We start from the raw sequence: 17,738 nt of genomic DNA, 5'->3' as shown, positions 1-17,738 counted from the left end.
GTTTTAGCTAGTCAAGTATCACAAGTCTTTTATGCAACAGATGTTGTGAAACAAGGTAGTTGGCGTGTTTCTGTTAAGACAAAATCTCGTGCTACATATGATATGTCAATGGAGAAAGATAGCTCACAACACATGGAAATTTTGGATGATACAGATGATGCATATCAAGAACTAGAATCTTTTGGATTAGATTTTGCTGTACATGCACCGACATATACACATAATGGAATGAGTGTTGAAGATAGGATTGATGTGGAACCTGAGATCGTTGATACACCTACCTTAGTCAAGAAACGGAAAAGAATTTCTAAGAAAAACTAGTTACTTTTTGGTGTTGTTTGGTGCTTGTATGTTAAGTAGAGTTTATTCAAATTCACCATTATTGTGACAATTTTCTCTCTATTTTCTTTGTGTTTCTTTTCATCTCTGCCTTTTGATTTTTTTCCTTTCTTACCAGAATATTCTATCATGTTATTTGTTTAGGAAATGCTAGTGTTATAATTTTGTTAACTAACTTGCTAGTGTCCTTTTTATTGTTAAAGTGGCTTGTTCATCTAAATGGCACCAATTGGAAGAAAGGCTACATTTCTTCCACCAGGGAGACTTGGTTTAAGTCGTAGTGTAGGTTCGAAAGTTTCTTTTTCTTTCTGGAGTATTAGCTAAAGCACCCTCAAAAACTACGACAAGCAATGATAATCCAGATGCAAATGTTCCTACTATGGTAAGTGAAGTGAACCAAGGAACTATCAATGAAGCATCCATGGAAGAGGATATGTCACATGAAATTCTCCTACAATCTCTTCGTGAGGACGTCGGGAATGATGAAAGTGATATTATACAAAGATCCATAAATAATGCATCCATTTCTGACTTCCTTGAGCAGCAAAATGCTTTACAAGATGCCTTAACGACCCAAGAGGAAGGTATTATGTTAACTTTAAACATGTAATTAGTAAAATTTTATTATTGTTAATAATTATTTTATGGTATGTTAAGTATCTGCTTATGTTACTTTTGGTGTTTAGTTTTGAGCTTCATTATGAGGGGAAGTCGTTGGTGTAGTCCACTTCTTTTCTTTGACAATTCTGATAAACTTTGTCAGATTTTATTATTTGTTTTGTGCCTTGTTAATATATTGCTTAGCAAAAAAATAATTGTTTTATTGAAGAAATTTGTTTACTTTATGTTTGTGAAGCACATAACCCTACATTAAGGAAGAGAAACAGAAAACCGGATGCGAAGCCAAGAGGTGTCAACAAGTGCAAGAAAGTAGCAAATCTTAAAGACGGGGAAAAGTTGGAGGTTGAGTTTTATATGAATGGTGCAGTTGGTGATAACCATAAAGATTTGACAAGGCACATGGGAAAACTTGTTCGAGATCGTACTATATGTCCAGTAAGAGTGCATACATGGGATGAGATTGATAATAGTGCAAAGGAGCATATGTGGCAATCCGTTTTGGTAATGTTATATAATATTCTTTATAATTTATCTTATTAATTCATGTATAATATTTTGAATTAGTAAGATACATTTTTTAATTATTCATGCTGAACACATTTATTGAATAATTGACTTTTGCTAATATTAATGCAGAACAAGTTTGTTGGTAAAGGCTTTGATTTGGATCGTAAAACAACTATTGACCATCTGAAAAGGTTATGGCAAAATTGGAGAGGAATTTTGAATCAAAACTCAATTATTCGGAAAGGTGGTCTGGAAAATGCATTGAATGAAACGCCTAATGATTTAACACCTGCTGATTGGAAATGGTTGGTGGAGGAACATTTTTCAAGTGAAGCCTTTAAGGTAAGTTCCTTATGATAGTCTTTAATATTTTTTAGGAAAGGGCATCAGTGTTATTCAAAATTTATTCCATGTTTTGTACATTCAGAAGTTGAGTTCTAGAAACTCTGGCAATCGAGGCAACTTAACAATGCTACATCACACTGGAAGCACACCTTTTAGACAAGTTATTTGGGAAGAGATGGTAAGATTCTTAACCTATACATAGGTTTTCCTTTGGTGAACTATTTGACAATTTAACTTTGTATATGAAGGGTGGAAAGGAAGGAAAAGATCTGCCTCCGATATCTGCTGTTTTTAAGAAAACCAGAGAGGGAAAGTCCGGCAATTTAAAAGAAAATGATGCTACCAAATTGGTATTCCATCCTTTTCAAACTATTCACAACTAGTAAGTGTAGTGTAATGTAGAGTCTACTTGTAATTTAATTTGTTGGTTTCTTTGTAGGATGAGATAGTAAGTGTCGAAAAGGAGAACCCTTCTCTTTCACAATTTGAAGTTGTTGAAAAATGCTTTGGGCCACAAGATCGTGGTGGTGTGGTTTGTTTTGGCTTTGGAATAAGACCCAAAGATGTACGAGGACCTTTACCTACTGGAGCAATGAGAAACAAAAAGAAAATGATGATCTTCGAAAACACATGGATGAAATGGAAAAAGTTCGTCAAGAAGATCTTGAGAAGATGAGTGCTTTAGAAGAGAAATTCAACTTGTTCCTAGCAGCCTATATGAAACAACCTAGCTTTGGTGACCAAGAAATTCCTGATGATAGTTAAAGATTTAGGTACGAAAAATTCTAATTGTACCCATTATATTTACCATTTATTTTCAGTTTTACTCTTGATAGTTCCAAAAGTCAATTATGATGGAAAAAGGGGAATATCAGCTAGTAATCATTTTAAATCGTAAATTTTCTAAAATAGTTATAAACTCTCCTATGATATTATTTTTTATCATTTAATTGCATGCACTCTGACCTATTATAGTATCATGTGTAGTTCAAATTACTAGTAAGTAGTAACTTACATGATATAGAAAAAAGGTAGAGAAGCATATACTTGTCAAATATCATCCGTTCATGTCCATGAAGGTGAAACCTATATACTTCTGTTTGTGCGCTTCTCCTGAGTTGTTCCTATACCTGATTTTGGAAAAAAAGTTCTTGCTAAATTTTTTTTTAAACATCTTAATCAGTTACCTTCTTGAATACGCTTAGGTTTGTGAAGTTCTGTACCCTCATTTATTTTATTCCTTGGTGTTCAATGCTTGATCTCGTTGCTTCGTCTTAGATGGTAATTAAATTTATGTTCTTGTTAATATGAAAAATTGGTATGCCATCCTTTAAGATAAATATCTCCGTGTAGAATTGGATAATACATGTTCTAGGTTTAATTGGACGCAGTGAATAAAGAAGTAAAGTGTATTTGATCACTCTTTATTAATTTTTCTTGCTCTAATCGTAGTCATTTGTTATATTTTCTAATATTTAAATCATATTCATTTGTTTTTTTTGTCCATCTTGATCATTCCTATTTTACGTATGAATGCAGGTAGTTGATGACTATATATTATAGCATTATATTCAGCATATATATAATTGTTCAAGGCTTAACGGAGAGGGCTTAATGTGGAGATTGGTTGTGTCCTCCATCTAACTGTAGCTTGTAATATTTTTGCCATACTCTAATTTTAGCTTACAAATGTAATGGGGCTTGTGTTTTTGTATTAGTAAACAAAATATATCATTTTGTTGGGTAACGTACTGTTATGAACATATAATTGTTAAATGAAAATTACAATATTTGAGGTCATTATATTATGGTGTATTATATTGTAATATTTGGTTTCACAGGTTTTTAGATTTATTAATATATCTGGTACATAAAATAGAATCATGGGACCCAAAATAATGGTCGCAAGAAAATTAATTAGCTTCATTCTTGTCTTTAATTGCAAATCTTTTTACGACGAGAAATACGGTCGTAGTTATAAAGTTGTAGGTCGTAAAAGATAAGTCTTTTAACCACTAAAAACAATAGTTGTGACGAGAAATCTCGTCGTAGATAAAATTAATTACGACGAGATTATATTCTCGTTGTAAAAAATTACTTGCGACGACCATACCAATCTCGTCGTAAAAGTGTCCAATACCTTTCGCGACGGAGCCTATAGCGACGGCTTGCGACCATACAGATTTCTCGTCGTAAAAGGCCTTTTACGACCAAAATGGGTCTTTTTACCACCGAATTACTTGTCGTTGATGAGAGTTTTTCTTGTAGTGAGTCTAATAAATGCGGTTCAGTATTAATTAACAAGTTAATAATTCAGTGACATCAAGTGAGCTGAATGCCTAGCTAGAGGCCGCTTCAGTTCAAGTGGAATTAATTATATTAATCCACAGCTTACTCTTGACTGAACCCGTAGGGTCACACAAATAGTACGTAAACGGATCAAGTCTCCATTAAATACTCCATCTATGGATATTCGGAATCGACGGATCTTGGTTCCAGTGGGAGCTGAGATCGTCAAAGGCAAGAAATGAATACACCGAAAACGATGATATTGCCGGAAACGGAAATATGGATCGTATCGGAAATATATAAATATTATCCAAGTCGTAGATGTTGCCGGAAACGGAAACATGGTACGCATCGGAAAATATTAATGGAAATGGAAATATTGCCGGAATCGGAAATATTGCCGGAAGCGCAAATATTGTCAGAATCCGAAATATTATCGGAATCGGAAAATAATTCCGGAAACGGAAATATTAAATATTTGTTCGAAACGGAAATTAATTCTGGAATCGGAAATATTAAATATTGTTCGTATCGGAAATGAATTCCGGAATCGGGAATTTAATCGGAAGCGCATCGTACGAATTAGCATCGGACGAGGCTTGCTAGTCGAAGGCAGGCCCGCGCCCAGCAAGCTAAGCGCCCAACACGAAGCTGCCAGAGCCTCGCCAGGCCCAGCCAAGGCCAGGCCCAGCAAGGCCATGAGGCGCGCGCAAGCTGATGCTCGTGGGCTGCGAGCAGCGCCTGCTCGTGTGGGCCGTAAGGCCTGCGCGGGTTTGTGCTATGCTCGTAGTCGTGCACGCTCGTGTTCGTAACGAATCCTAATCCTATCGGAATTCGTGCATTGATTAAATCCTAATCCTAAAAGATTAAATTTATTATTGAGAGTTCTATTAGGATTCTAATTAGTAAATCCAAATCCTAGTAGGATTATAATTCCTTTCCATAAACTCTATAAATAAGGGCCTAGGGTCACATATTTAACAGACGATTTTTGAAGTATTCAAAGGTAAGATTTTCAAGCAAAAATCAGCCAAACACTTGCAACCCAAATAGCCGAAAATCCTAGTAACCATAAGGGCGATTCTAGTTGGTCAAGCTTAAGGCGGAACCGGACGTGCTGTGGACTATCTACGGAGGGACGACACTTGGATTCCTAAAGACTTGTTCTTGTTCGGTTCGGGCGTAGCTAGGGAGGGCACGCTACAAAGTGTATGCATCTGAATTATGCTAGATGATTATGTGTTAATAATATGTTTCCTGGCTTTATGGTTTTTCCGCATGATTTATGTTTAGTCATATGTATCATAACCTAACAATCGATCCCTCGACGATAAACAAATAGTGATCAATGTGATCTGCTTTTCACAAAACCAATATTAGCTACAAAATCCGCAAAATGCTGATACCAAGCCCGAGGAGCTTGTTTCAAGTCGCTGAGAGATTTCTTCAGAAGGCACACATAATCAGGATGAACAGGATCCCGAAAACCTAGAACCTGGTATATATAGACAGTTTTCATCAAGATTACCGTGAAGAAAGGCATTTTTGACGTCTAACTGGTGAAGGCACCATCCTTTAGATAGAGAAATGCTGAGAACAATACGAATAGTGGCAGGTGTTTTGGGCAAATTCTACTTAGAGACGAACTTGCCTTGATGATGGTGCTAACAATCGATTGAGCAAGATAATTTAGAGTAACGAGAGTAAGTCGTAGAAGCATGAAATGAAAGTATTATTATTGGAGAGTATTTCGTGTATGAAAACTAATCTGGCTAAGGCATTTTATAGGCTTTACATAATGTAACGTATAGACATTAAATGTACATAATTGGGCATTTAAGTAGGTAATTAGGGCTGCTGGTAACGGCTAGTAACCGTCGCCTTTCTCTTAGCCGTTGGGAGCAAGATGGAAGGGTGCTTTGTCACGCCTTGCTGGCAGCCACGTGTGCTCCACTTGGCATATCCGACCATGTCATCAAGAGGGTATTTTCCCCCATAACAATTGTCCCCAAAACCCATTTTGAATTTTATTCCGGGAAGTTCAAAAGGAGAAATGGGTTTTCCTTGATTACGAGAAAAGGGAGGAAATTGCCTCTTGCTCCCCCCAGTACTGACGGCGTTAAAGCAATGATGGTTTCGAAGAGTCCAACCGCCCAACTGCTTCCATAAATACACCCGTCCATCAACCACTTCCACACACTTCCTCATTCTCTTTCTTCTCAATTCCGAAGAAAGCAACCGGTGCCTTTCTCTCTCTCCTTCTCAGGTAACTGTTCTTCTTCCATCTTCTTCCCTTCTTCCTTCAATTATATTTATGTCTCAAAGGATGGGAACAAAATCCACTCGCGCAAAGAACAAGAAAGTCGTGGTAGAGTGCGATTTAGATGAGGGGCCGATTTTTAGCCCTACCAACATTTTGGACAAGAAAAATGCTCGGCCGGCCACTTGGGGGAAACAAGATGTGGCGGCGCTCAGGGAAGAGTGTGGCTTCCCTTCGTCGGCGGTGATTCGTTTGCCGCAGCCCCATGAACGGGCCGATTGGGTATCGAACGTTTGGGTGTGCTTCTACGAGTACCCCTTCAAGATAGGGTACACCTACCCCTTCACGCCACTGGTGCGGGGAGTCTTGAAAACCTTGGCGGTGCCGCCGGCGCAACTGATGGCGCAGGTTTGGCGAGTAATGCATCTGGTTGACAATCTGGCCGGTCAATTGGACATGGAATTCCGGATTGAGGACCTGGTTTATACTTACAAGGTCCAAAATTATGGGGCTGGTAGGTATTTGTTGCATGTTAAGGACGACAGAGAGGCTCTCCTGGGTGCGGATAAGTCGAACGACCGCGGGTGGATGGGTCGGCTCTTCTTTGTGGAGTTGGCTAGTTTGGGGCCCAACTCCGACTTCTTGACGGGGGAATGGATGGCTAGAGGTATTTTTTGTTGTTTTTGTGTTTTCAGGGTTTGTTGATTTGACTTTGTCTCACTTGTTTGTTTTTATAGGTGCGTCCTTCAACACTGTTGGAGTCGGTGCTGAGGCAGTGGAAAAAACTGATATACTCTTGGGGGTTCCTTTGAAGGACAGGGCTTTTTGCGGCATCAAGTTCGGACGCGAGGAACTCTCTCAGGAAGATGTTAACACAGGCCCTGCAATCTGCTTTGGCTACTCTCCATCATGTCATAACAATAGAAGATCAGTTAGTGAGAATGAAAAGTGACATGAAAAAAGCTAAGCAGGAGGTCGGTCGACTTGGTGGCGTGGCCAAGGAGGCGACGACCAAGGCCGAGATGCTGGAGGCGGAGCATGCAAAGGGGGCTGCTGAGATTGCTGCGTTGAATGCCGAGAAGGAGGCGCTGGCTGTTGAGGTTGACGAACTAAAGAAGTCTCTTTTCAAAGTCAAGGCGAGGATTTTCGAGTGTGTTGGCTATTACACTTGGAAAATGAAGGCTGAGATGATGGAAGACTTTAAGGCGGGCAGGCATGTGAACTGGACTCCAGAGGAAGATATTTCCCGGTTCAACGCTGCATTCCCCGAGGAGTATGCCCCCTGGTGCCGTTAGCGATGAAGAGGACATTGAGGAGGGTGCAACTGCAACCAGCCCCAATGCCGAGACGATGGCGGCACCAGGCGATGGCAAACAAGGGGAGAATGCAGGTCCAGCAGATCCTCAGGAGTAGCTCTGTCCCCACTCCCTAAAAAAAAGTTTAAATTTTTATGGTTACTTGTGTTTTTAAACAATGGTTTTTGGTGGTTGGCCTTTGAAGAGGTCAAAAAATATTGTGGCTGTGTTTTGTCTTAGTGGCGGCAGCCTTTTGTATGTTTTGGACTTGTCCAAGGGGGCAAGTCATGTAGATATTTGTACACTTTTTAATTCTAAGTTTGGTTTGTGTGAACTGCTTGTGTTGGAAAAAATTTGCTTGGTATGTGTTTGTTTTGCAGGTAATTTTTTATGTGCGTACCTCGGGTTTGACTTTGGCGACACCTCCAGCTTGTCAGGAGAGATGCTGCAAAGTGAGAGATGTGGACTGTAGAATAATGTAAATCTGTATTCCAATGTGTGAGGGGGTCGAAAAAGCACGAGGCTAATGCGTGACCTCGTCCCTCGTGGGTGTGACGATTCTTTTTATTCAATCAAGTGTAATTGGATTTCCTGTGAGTTTACACCCAATTGACTAGTGATATAGGAGTCGCCATTCAGTTTTTAACGACAATGAGAAAAACTGACAAAACCAGGTTATCGTGACATAGGGAGTGCAATTATGTTTGACCACGACGGCCGTAGGTTCCCTTGTGATCCCTGGTGTGGGGATCTCTAAACATACACCCGCAAGATAGAGATTGAGGGTTCGGGGGACTGTAACTACCGAGAGGAGTACTTCACTCGTCGATAACTCCAGAGGCAGGATATCCTTACTAGCTCAGCATAAATAATTGAAGGGACATGCGTTAACTATTAAACTAATCTGAGTTGATTTTGATAGGTTATGATACATATGACAATTCATAAATCATGCGGAAACAACCATTAAGCCAGGAATACATATTATTTACACATAATCATTTACATAGTTTAGATGCATACTCTTTGTTGCGTGCCTTCCCTAGCTGCGCCCGAACCGAACAAGAACAAGTCTTTAGGACTCCAAGTGTCGTCCCTCCGTAGATAGTCCACAGCACGTCCCGATCCGCCTTAAGATCGACCAACTAGAATCGCCCTTAAGGTACTATTATTTTCGGCACTTTTAGGCAAATGTGTGACTGAATTTTTCTCTCAAAAACTCACTTTGAATACTTGAAAACTCGTTATAAATTGTGAACCCAGGCCACATATTTATAGGGGTATGGAAAGAGAATTGGAATCCTACTAGGATACGAATTAATTAAATTAGAATCCTAGTGAAACTCTTATTTAATTAATTTATCAAATAGGATTAGGAATTTAATCATTAAACGAATCCTGTACGTTTTAGGTTTCGTATGTGAACACAAACACACACGCACGCACAGCAGCCCACGAGGGGCGCCATGCGCGCGCGCGCACAGCCCGAGCAACGCAGCCCACGACTGCCGCAGCCTTGGACGCGTGCTGGGCCTGCCTTGCGGTGGGCCTGGCGCAGCCTTGGGCTGGCGTGTTGTGGCGCGCGTTTCCCTTGCTGGACGTGGGTCTGGCTTCGTGCTGGGCCTTCGTCTAGCAAGCTCGTCCGATGCTAATTTGTACGACGCGCTTCCGGTTAATTTTCCGATTCCGGAATTCATTTCCGATACGAACAATATTTAACATTTCTGATTCCGGAATTAATTTCCGTTTCGAACAAATATTTAATATTTCCGTTTCCGGAATTATTTTCCGATTCCGATAATATTTCCGATTCAGACAATATTTCCATTTCCGGCAATATTTCCGATTCCGGCAATATTTCTATTTCCGATAATATTTTCCGATACGTACCATGTTTCCGTTTCCGGCAACATCTACGACTTGGATAATATTTATATTTCCGATACGATCCATATTTCCGTTTCCGGCAATATCATCGTTTCCGGAGTATTCTTTTCTTGCCTGTGACGATCTCAGCTCCCACTGAAACCAAGATCCGTCGATTCCGAATATCCATAGATGGAGTATTTAATGCCATTAAATACTTGATCCGTTTACGTACTATTTGTGTGACCCTACGGGTTCAGTCAAGAGTAAGCTGTGGATTAATATCATTAATTCCACTTGAACTGAAGCGGCCTCTAGCTAGGCATTCAGCTCACTTGATCTCACTGAATTATTAACTTGTTAATTAATACTGAACCGCATTTATTAGACTTTAACATTGAATGCATACTTGGACCAAGGGCATTATTTCCTTCAGTCTCCCACTTGTCCTTAGGGACAAGTGTGCATTTCCTAATTCCTTTGTCGCTCGATGCTTGCTCTTGAACATAAGGTAAGAGTTGTCATCCTTATTATGTCCAGAGGTGTTCCTCGATTTCAGAGTTCAACTGATCAAATAAACAGATAATCATAGCCTATGATTCATCCGAGCACGGCCATGCATTTCACAGTTTCTAGCTCTCCGAGTGGCCTTGTACAACTTTTAAGCATCTCATCCCGATTTATGGGAGGACAATCCCAATCTTGCGATCTTGAGATTAGACTTCGTTTGATAGGTGATTACCTGAGCGTTGCCTTTATAGCCTCCTTTTACGGTGCGACGGTTGGTCAACGTCAAAGCAACTAGTTCTCAAACAAGTAATCTCAAATCACTCAGGTATTGAGGATTTAGTGTCTAATAATTTTAATGAAATTTACTTATGACAGATTTTCATCTCTTACAGTAAAGTTTCATAGGTCTTGTCCGATACTAGTCTTCCCAAAGTAAGTATCTATGCAAATGATTATGACATTGCCATGTCCACATAGTTCAAGAAACAGAACTACTAGTCATCTTGCATTCTAATCGTCTAACGTTTTCTATGCGTCCAATTTTATAGAAAACTCCGACTAGGGACCATTTTCAACCTTTGACATTCAAGTTCACTTGATAGACATTTCTTAGTCACAGGACTTGTCCTGACAGTCTATCTTGAATATATCGTCAAATTGAAGGGACTCATCATTTAATACTAAACCAAGATTAAATGGAATATGAAAATTCATTTCATATATGATAAATGTTCAACCCCAATGTTTTACAACCATGGGCCTCGAACCCATCTTTAAAACATTTCATGGAATTCAAAGCTATGCTAGATTTCCAGTGCTACAATGTGAGTGTTGCTTTCTCACTTGTTGCATAGGTTTAGTTATCATGCTTTGCCAATCTTAATATCTTTTTCATCGAATGATATTCGAGATAGGATGATAAGATCTTTTGAGTTTGTTTATTATGTGATCTAGTCTTTCTTACTTCGATAGTGGTTCTACGCATTTTGCAATGAAGAGCCATCAAGTTAGCAGACATGTGATCCACCAAAGTTCAATGAAGAACTCATTAATATAAACAACTCTGTTTTATTGCTTCTTAGGCAATAAGTACTTTTACTTCAACTGTTTAGGTTGCTAGTGATGCTTTGTTTGGATTTACTTATCCAAGCAGTTCACAGACATGTGGAAGACTTTCCAGCTGTATCTTAGAACATAGAAATTAATATTTTAATTTCCCACGCAACAACTCATGGTCTCCAACCCATGTTGCCATTTCAAAACACGATGCTCTATAGCTCGTCCTTATCAATGGTTAACTCCAAGGGAATCTTGCTTGATCCTTTGCCAGTGTTTATGCGTGTAGCATCAATATTTAGCATATCTTTATTTCCTTGAATCAAGAACTATTCCTATGTACCTTTTTAAGTACCATAAGTTTTTCTTGATCTCAATCTAGTTGATCTTTACTTAGATCAATAGAGATTGGTATATGTTCGTCATGCCTAAAGTCATACGATACGTTTTTGGCGATCCTCATATTATATCATACATGATAAATTCTTTTGCAGAATAATTCCCAATTGAATTCTATTCATGTAACTTTAGCTTATCTAGTTTCAGTAGATACTAAATTCAGCTAAATTCTTTGACATATAATATAGGTTAAGAATCTCATTTAGACTCTTTGATGTTTAACTTAGTAAATGCTTATACATAGTTCAAACATCCTTTACTTAGATTTATTTACATGGGTCAAATATCTCCAATGGAGACTTTCGTGTTTGATTTAGTAAATGCCATTACTTAATCCAAAACAATATCATAAGATCTTTGTAAATAGATCTTAATACCCAGTATGTACTAAGTTTCGCCATGGTCCATCATTGATGAATAATTTCAAATCTAAGTCATTAGCATTTGAATGTTATTTCACAATAGAGAGATATGTGTGTAATACACATAGGACCAATTAAGTTTTAAGTACTCCCACTAAACTTCTTATATATCTATAAGAATCATGTATATTTTATGAAACTAAAATACTTATTAGCTTCATTAAAATATAATTCCAATTCCCAATTGCTTATAAACTAGCTTTCTCTTTCAAGCATTTATTTGGATCCACAAATCCTATGACATACCATGTACATAGTTTATTCCAACATTTGATTGAGGAATACGTTTTTTCATCCAATTGCTATATGTACCAATATGCAATCATTGCTTGAATTATAGACTTGAGCATTACGATTATGCATGAGGTTTCAACACAATTCACACCATGAATTTGCTTGTAACCTTTAGCAACTAATCTAGCTTTGTGTGTGAACACAATTCCATGTTTGATGGTTTTTATCCTTAAAACAAACTTGCAACCAATAGGTGTGAAACTATTCTTGCAAATCAACAAAATTTCAATTTTGTCATCAAAACATTGAGTATGTTTTATGGCCTTTAACCAATTAAACATATAGTCTATATATGGCCTCCAACCATTTTAGGGAATCTATATTTCGTCATAGCTTTCTTACAAGTCACAAACTCATTAATCTATATGATAATAGTTTGACCGCAAGTTGTAGGTTTCTTCACTATTTAATAGAAGAATCTCATAGTTTCATTGACCTGATCTCTATGTTTCTTCACTATCTAATAGAAGAATCTCATAGTTTCAGTGACTTGAATTCTATGCCTACTTGGGTATAGAACATCAAACAATAGAATATCAACAGGCACTTTGAGAGTCCTTTGAATATTCTATTCTCTTTGAAGCACTTGTAAAGTCTTCTAAGAGATGTCTATTCTTTAAAGCCACTTCTAAAGTCCTTAAAGAATAAGTTCGGATTTTCTGAAGCACTTCGAAAAGCCTCCGGAATGTCCGTTTATGTTTGTTGTTCGCCTCGAAAACTTTCGAGGTCTATTTTCTCCCACTTGTCATTTTGGAAACGAATCTCCAAAAGGACATCTTTTCGAGCAAACAAACATTATGTTCTCAAAAATTCGTGGTAGAAACAATACCCTTGTGTCTCATTTGAATAAATCACAATGAAACATATATCTATACTTGGGGCCTTAGTTTGTTGAATAACAAACACTAAGCTCCCACTGAGTTTAGGAACTCTTTAGATATATTATGAAAAGATATTTTGAAATTACTTTTCAATAGCTTTGACGAATTTGGTTTAGTTTGGTGGTAGTTGAGCATTTTGTTTTAGAAATTATAGGAAAAGTCTTTATGATCCCTCATTTATCGAATCAAGTACTAATTGACTTCGATTACTCCAACTAAGATATGCCATATCTTATGGACCTAGATTGTGAAATTACAACACACAATCATTGATGATCATATTTGGTCTCAAGTAATCATCAACATGATCTAACCTAGATCTTTATGATTTCTTGCCAAGTGGATTTTATACTTCTGAATCTTTGAACTAGCCAAACAGATTCAACTTATATCACATTTGAGTAAATAAACCTATATTCACTCAAATCCATGTGAAATAATAAAGTCATAAAATCTTTCTTTAGCTTTGAACTCTATTGTCTAGGCGTTCTAATAATAGTTCATATTCTTTGTTACTTTCAACAAGTAAGACTAGCTTGTCTTAAGTTGATCTAGAAATCAACCAACTTTCAAAAGTCGATAAAAATAGAGCTTTTGAATGTTAACTTGTTGATATGGTCTAAGCAACAATGCCAAAGATTAGTGGAACTCAAATCAAGGGGTTGATTTGAACCTAGTAAAGTTCTTTAAAGAGTTGTTTGTTTTAATCAAGCATATTGACTCAACCTGTAATTGACCATTTCATTCAAATAAACAAACAAACATTGTTTTTGTTTTTCTTGAATGTGAGTCTTTCTGTGTTTGAAAACAGAAATTTAGGTATGTTGATTATGGAACAAAATAGCCATTAAGTTCCAGCCTTTGAAAGGACTTAAAACAAACTTAGATGACCCTACAATTAATGTAGCAATGCCATGCTTCATTTCCCACTTGTAGGTCATTAGTGTATCCTAGCTTCCATTGTTTGAGTTATTACCGAAGTAAGAACCTCAAGCGGTATATGATACCAAGGAAGTTTGATTGCTAGGTCACTTCTCTTTAAACATAAACTTATAGGTAGAAACGGAATCGTAAATTCCTTTCATTTGTTCCTCGTTTTCCTATTTCTTGTACCCTTTCTTATAGTCTTAAGAATTGAATTCTTTAGTGTTGACTTTTATACTTTGTTAGACATGTCCAATGTCACCCCAAAAAGGTTCTTACCATTTAATTTATGTTGAATATTAAGTTTCAACTAGATGATCTTACCAGAAGCTTCTAAAGTTCTCTAAGCATCGATCTATTCGAATGTCTAGGGACTAGACTCATTCGAGAATTAAATGGACAAAGATATTAGGTTGTTAACCATTGGTAAAGCTGAGCGTATTAAACTCAATGCTTTATGATCTCAAAACTACAGTGTATTTTGAATTCACAAGCACCAATTGGTTTGCCATTCGACTTTGATGTTCGAAAACAACCATAAAAGTCGCTATAAGAAACGTACATTTTAAATTGCTCACTTTCTCTCATTTCCATGAATCGTTCTTGGATTCACTACCAATCGAGGAAATTTACTGTTACCTTTCTAAAAGGATTTACTGCAGTGCAAGATATTTAATTATAAACAATAATTAAAACATACATTGAAGCATGCAAAGTCTAAACATTTATCATGAGTAATAACTTGAAAATTAAAGCAATCATGCAATTTCAACAAGTTATTAGCATTTTATTCGAATTTATTGTTCCGGCAGGTGTGAATAAAATGATTCCAAGATCCTAAAATCATTGAAGAATTAAGCACAGTTTGTCGACTTAATCCTAAAACATCTTAGGTAAGCAAAAGCCTTTTGCTAATAGTCTAGAAACTATTCTTGGTTGATAGGTACGTCTAAGAACTTATTAGGTAAACCTATCGATTTTGCCACGACATAAAAGGACTCCTTACTTATATCGTTGAGTTTCACCAAAACTAACATGTACTCACAATTATTTGTGTACCTTGCCCCTTTAGGACCAATAAGTAACACCTCGCTGAGCGAAAACTATTACTAGATTGATGTAAAGGATATCCAAGCAAGTGTATATTTTGGCATGGCACCTTTTAACTCAATTTTTAAGTTTCGAACTTAAGGCTCTTACTATGTTGGTTAGATTTTAAGTGAACTAAAATCCTTAATCATGCAACATAATCAAGCTTTTGATCTCATGCATTTTAAGACATATTTAAAAGCAATAAATAACTTAAAACATGCATAAGATAAATGTGATCTAGTATGGCCCGACTTCATCTTGAAGCTTTAACTTCAAAGTCCGTCTTGAAAATCTCCGTGGGAGGCACCATTTTCTTCAAATAGGATAAGCTATAATTAAAACTAATTACAACTATTTGATGGTACGCAGACCATATTTGAATTGAAAAACAACTTTGGTACTTTAGACCAATTACATTCAAATTAATGGTACGCAGACCATATTTTCTATCCTATTTGGGCCATACTCGTCACTTCTTAACCTGCAAAACAGTACATATACAATATATACCATTCACCCATTCATTATCATGAATGGCCCACATAGCTGGTTAGTAAAACACATTATGCATCACGTAAACATTTGCAGCAATTAATCAAGGGCACCAATAATCTACCAATTATTCAGTCCTTATTAATTCTAATCAAGTTGTTTTAACCTTAAGGATTTGTAGACCTAATCAAGAGTTTATGACTAAAAGGGCTCCCACTTAAACCAATAAATTCATATGCTTTACTAATTTTAAACATAAAAATGTATTTCTAGTTTAACCGGAAACATACAAATTTAATTAAAATTTAAAGCTCATATAAATTTATAATTGAATCCAAAAAGTTTAATTTAATTTCAGTCGTATTTAAATTAATTCTTGATTTTAATTTTAGTAAAATAATTAGAATAAATAAAATTTATTATAATTACAATATTCAAAATTAAAATCCAAGAAAATAATTTAAATTATGAATTTTAAAATTAATTAAAATTACGTAAACTGAAAATTTCAAATTAAAATTTCAAAACGATCTAATCGTAACGCAAACACCCTACGCAACGTACGCCCATGGGCCACACGCACACAGCCATCACTGGTGCCGTTAGCGATGAAGAGGACATTGAGGAGGGTGCAACTGCAACCAGCCCCAATGCCGAGACGATGGCGGCACCAGGCGATGGCAAACAAGGGGAGAATGCAGGTCCAGCAGATCCTCAGGAGTAGCTCTGTCCACACTCCCTTAAAAAAAGTTTAAATTTTTATGGTTACTTGTGTTTTTAAACAATGGTTTTTGGTGGTTGGCCTTTGAAGAGGTCAAAAAATATTGTGGCTGTGTTTTGTCTTAGTGGCGGCAGCCTTTTGTATGTTTTGGACTTGTCCAAGGGGGCAAGTCATGTAGATATTTGTACACTTTTTAATTCTAAGTTTGGTTTGTGTGAACTGCTTGTGTTGGAAAAAATTTGCTTGGTATGTGTTTGTTTTGCAGGTAATTTTTTATGTGCGTACCTCGGGTTTGACTTTGGCGACACCTCCAGCTTGTCAGGAGAGATGCTGCAAAGTGAGAGATGTGGACTGTAGAATAATGTAAATCTGTATTCCAATGTGTGAGGGGGTCGAAAAAGCACGAGGCTAATGCGTGACCTCGTCCCTCGTGGGTGTGACGATTCTTTTTATTCAATCAAGTGTAATTGGATTTCCTGTGAGTTTACACCCAATTGACTAGTGATATAGGAGTCGCCATTCAGTTTTTAACGACAATGAGAAAAACTGACAAAACCAGGTTATCGTGACATAAAGGGAGTGCAATTATGTTTGACCACGACGGCCGTAGGTTCCCTTGTGATCCCTGGTGTGGGGATCTCTAAACATACACCCGCAAGGTAGAGATTGAGGGTTCGGGGGACTGTAACTACCGAGAGGAGTACTTCACTCGTCGATAACTCCAGAGGCAGGATATCCTTACTAGCTCAGCATAAATAATTGAAGGGACATGCGTTAACTATTAAACTAATCTGAGTTGATTTTGATAGGTTATGATACATATGACAATTCATAAATCATGCGGAAACAACCATTAAGCCAGGAATACATATTATTTACACATAATCATTTAGCATAGTTTAGATGCATACTCTTTGTTGCGTGCCTTCCCTAGCTGCGCCCGAACCGAACAAGAACAAGTCTTTAGGACTCCAAGTGTCGTCCCTCCGTAGATAGTCCACAGCACGTCCCGATCCGCCTTAAGATAGACCAACTAGAATCACCCTTAAGGTACTATTATTTTCGGCACTTTTAGGCAAATGTGTGACTGAATTTTTCTCTCAAAAACTCACTTTGAATACTTGAAAACTCGTTATAAATTGTGAACCCAGGCCACATATTTATAGGGGTATGGAAAGAGAATTGGAATCCTACTAGGATACGAATTAATTAAATTAGAATCCTAGTGAAACTCTTATTTAATTAATTTATCAAATAGGATTAGGAATTTAATCATTAAACGAATCCTGTACGTTTTAGGTTTCGTATGTGAACACAAACACACACGCACGCACAGCAGCCCACGAGGGGCGCCATGCGTGCGCGCGCACAGCCCGAGCAACGCAGCCCACGACTGCCGCAGCCTTGGACGCGTGCTGGGCCTGC

At 37.4% G+C, this 17,738-nt stretch overlaps 1 protein-coding gene across 1 annotated transcript; it reads left to right on the top strand.

The window, feature by feature from the left end:
• Positions 1 to 718: 718 nt before the first annotated feature.
• LOC110777082 (uncharacterized) lies at positions 719 to 2,488 on the top strand. Its single transcript, XM_056832152.1, has 7 exons — positions 719 to 923; positions 1,026 to 1,097; positions 1,196 to 1,461; positions 1,597 to 1,809; positions 1,895 to 1,990; positions 2,061 to 2,162; positions 2,252 to 2,488. The coding sequence occupies exons 1-7, from the start codon at positions 719 to 721 to the stop codon at positions 2,486 to 2,488; spliced, it is 1,191 nt and encodes a 396-aa protein (XP_056688130.1).
• The last annotated feature ends 15,250 nt before the right edge of the window (positions 2,489 to 17,738 follow it).

The sequence above is a fragment of the Spinacia oleracea genome, chromosome 6, assembly GCF_020520425.1.
Source record: "Spinacia oleracea cultivar Varoflay chromosome 6, BTI_SOV_V1, whole genome shotgun sequence".
NCBI classification, from domain to species: Eukaryota; Viridiplantae; Streptophyta; class Magnoliopsida; order Caryophyllales; family Amaranthaceae; genus Spinacia; species Spinacia oleracea.
The sequence above is the reverse complement of the archived record's forward strand: the minus strand, read 5'-3'. Positions and strand labels throughout refer to the sequence as shown.

Coding starts and splice junctions, on each gene's coding strand:
- LOC110777082 (XM_056832152.1), top strand. CDS start 719: ATGGTAAGTGAAGTGAACCAAGGAACTATCAATGAAGCATCCATGGAA. Junction 1,098..1,195: donor TGACAATTCTGATAAACTTT/GTCAGATTTTAT, acceptor ATGTTTGTGAAG/CACATAACCCTACATTAAGG. Junction 1,810..1,894: donor TTTCAAGTGAAGCCTTTAAG/GTAAGTTCCTTA, acceptor TTGTACATTCAG/AAGTTGAGTTCTAGAAACTC.